This window comes from Lucilia cuprina, chromosome 2 (assembly GCF_022045245.1).
Source record: "Lucilia cuprina isolate Lc7/37 chromosome 2, ASM2204524v1, whole genome shotgun sequence".
NCBI classification, from domain to species: domain Eukaryota; kingdom Metazoa; phylum Arthropoda; class Insecta; order Diptera; family Calliphoridae; genus Lucilia; species Lucilia cuprina.
In genome coordinates this window covers 65,234,211-65,236,457 of record NC_060950.1, presented here as the reverse complement: position 1 = coordinate 65,236,457, position 2,247 = coordinate 65,234,211, and the positions used below count along the sequence as shown (strand labels likewise).

Genomic DNA, 2,247 nt, shown 5'->3' with positions numbered 1-2,247 from the left:
TGAGTAACTTTCAGTAGAAGAATTTATTCAGTTACCGAAATGATTTACTTTCTGTAGAAATGTTTGTGTAGTTACTGAGCAACTTTCTATGAGAAAAGTTGTCGAGTTGCTTAACAACTTTTTGAACGAAATGTTGTTCAGTTATTTAACAACTTTCTGTGGGAAATGTTGTTCAATTGCTGAGCAACTTTTTATAGAAAAAGCGATTAAATGGTTAATTTTCTGTAGAAAAAGTTGTCCAGTTACTTTTACTGTTACTGAGATGCTTTCTATATAAAATGTTGTACAGTTTCAAAGCAACTTTCTATAGAATGAGCTTGGATTGAAAAGCATGTATGATCAATTTTTTATAGAAAAAGTTGTCCATACCAATATTGGGTGTGTGCTGATGTTTATAGGTCAAAATAATGTCCGTCCCAAAAACGCACCTGAAAGGATACCAATCATTACTGAGAATCGTTTTCTGACTCGATTAAGCCATGTCCGTCCATCCGTTCGTCCGTCCTTCCGTCTGGATATTGTTAAAACCCCTTAATTATTGAAGTATATGATAAAATATAATATCTAATTATGTTTTTCTTTTTTTTCTTTACAGTTTTTCTCTCCATAAATCAACAATTTAAAACAAAATTAAATAAAAATTAATTAAAATATTTTAAAATCATTTCAATTGTTCGGTACAAAAAAATATTGTTCAACAAATTAAGAAAACAATAAAGAAATAAAATAAAAAACTAAAATCATGAACACGAAACGTGTTGCACATATAACTGTCATCAAATGACAAATGCTTGACAGCATCAATCAGCAACTATTACGACAACAAAAACAACAAATATATTTCCAGCAGCAACATCAACATAATCACCATACATTTGATTGTTTAAAAAATTTCAAAATTATGGCCGGTTTTCGTAAACGTGGCTGTCGTACACGCACTTGGTTTCTACTCAAGGACTCGGTAATCTTTGTCATAATCATGTGCGTTCTACAAATCTATTTTCAATCAACTTTCCAATTAATAAATGGTGAAATAATAAAAACAGACAATAAAATAGAGCCCAGCAAGGGTCGTCGACAAACTGCCACAAATGAAAAGGATGCTTTCGAAGAAAACATCCTGCTCGAGGAGAGTAGTGTAAGAAAAGTGCTAGAAAATTTAACCAAAGATGAATTTAGTGTAGTCGATGTAAATAATATTAAGATAGAGGAAAAAATTATATTTAAAACAAATTTTAAGAAAAATCAAAATAAACTAAATAGTAATAAAAAACCAAATGATATGGAAAAGCAAAGAATAGAGGCGGCAAGGATAACAGCAGCGGCAAAAGCTGAAGATAAGTTCGAAGAGGAGGAAAATGCAAATGAAACATTTGCAGGTGAACAAAAAACAAAAGCAAATGTATTAAAGAAGTTCTCTAACAAAGAGAACACTAACACTGCAACATACACTAACGTGACTAATACTACTTCCACCGAATATCCTGTCACTACCACAAAAAAGTCAACACTTATTGGTGGCACTGGTGGTGTTAGCAATCTTTTTGGCATACGTGAAAATGTCATGCTACCCTCGGAGGATCCCGAACGAGAGGCTCAAATTTTATATGAAAAGACTCTTAAAGAGTATCATGTTAATAACTTAGATGCTGCTTCATCGTCATCATCTTCTTCCTCATCCTCCTCCTCTTCATCGTCATCATCATCATCATCATCTGGTGTTGTGTCTGATACAGACACTGAAGCTGCCACACCACAACGTTCTTTACATACGGTCTGTGATAAATGGTCACAGAAACATTGTCATTGTACGGGTACATTGGGTCGTTTATCCTTGAATTGTCGCAACATTGGAATATTAGCTGTACCAGTGGATTTACCCAGTGATACTGTTGTTTTGTAAGTACATAACATTATTATTTTTAAATGTATGTTTTTTTTTCTAGTTTGTTCTCTCTTTGGTTTATATGTGATTTAACCTTTCAGGAATTGCAAGGAATAAAATAAATAAAAAGAAACCATTTGTTTTAGTCGAACTTAAGAGCTTAACTTTTGGACAACAGAAGGATTTGGTTAAATAATTTTATAAGAGTATTAGCATTTAAAAGGGGGAAATTTAATAATGAAGAGCAAATGAATTGAACTAGAACTGAACTAGAACTGAACTAGAACTGAACTAAAACTGAACCAGAACTGAACTAGAACTGAACTAGAACTGAACTAGAACTGAACTAGAACTGAACTAGA

At 32.5% G+C, this 2,247-nt stretch overlaps 1 protein-coding gene across 1 annotated transcript in view; it reads left to right on the top strand.

Annotated features, from left to right (window-relative positions):
- Window positions 1-617: 617 nt before the first annotated feature.
- LOC111688474 overlaps window positions 618-2,247 on the top strand; it is a 22,161-nt gene continuing 20,531 nt past the window's right edge. The window contains exon 1 of the mRNA XM_046956082.1: window positions 618-1,899. Within this exon, the coding sequence (XP_046812038.1) occupies window positions 788-1,899 (1,112 nt within the window). The 5' untranslated portion in view covers window positions 618-787. The remainder of the gene's footprint in view (window positions 1,900-2,247) is intronic.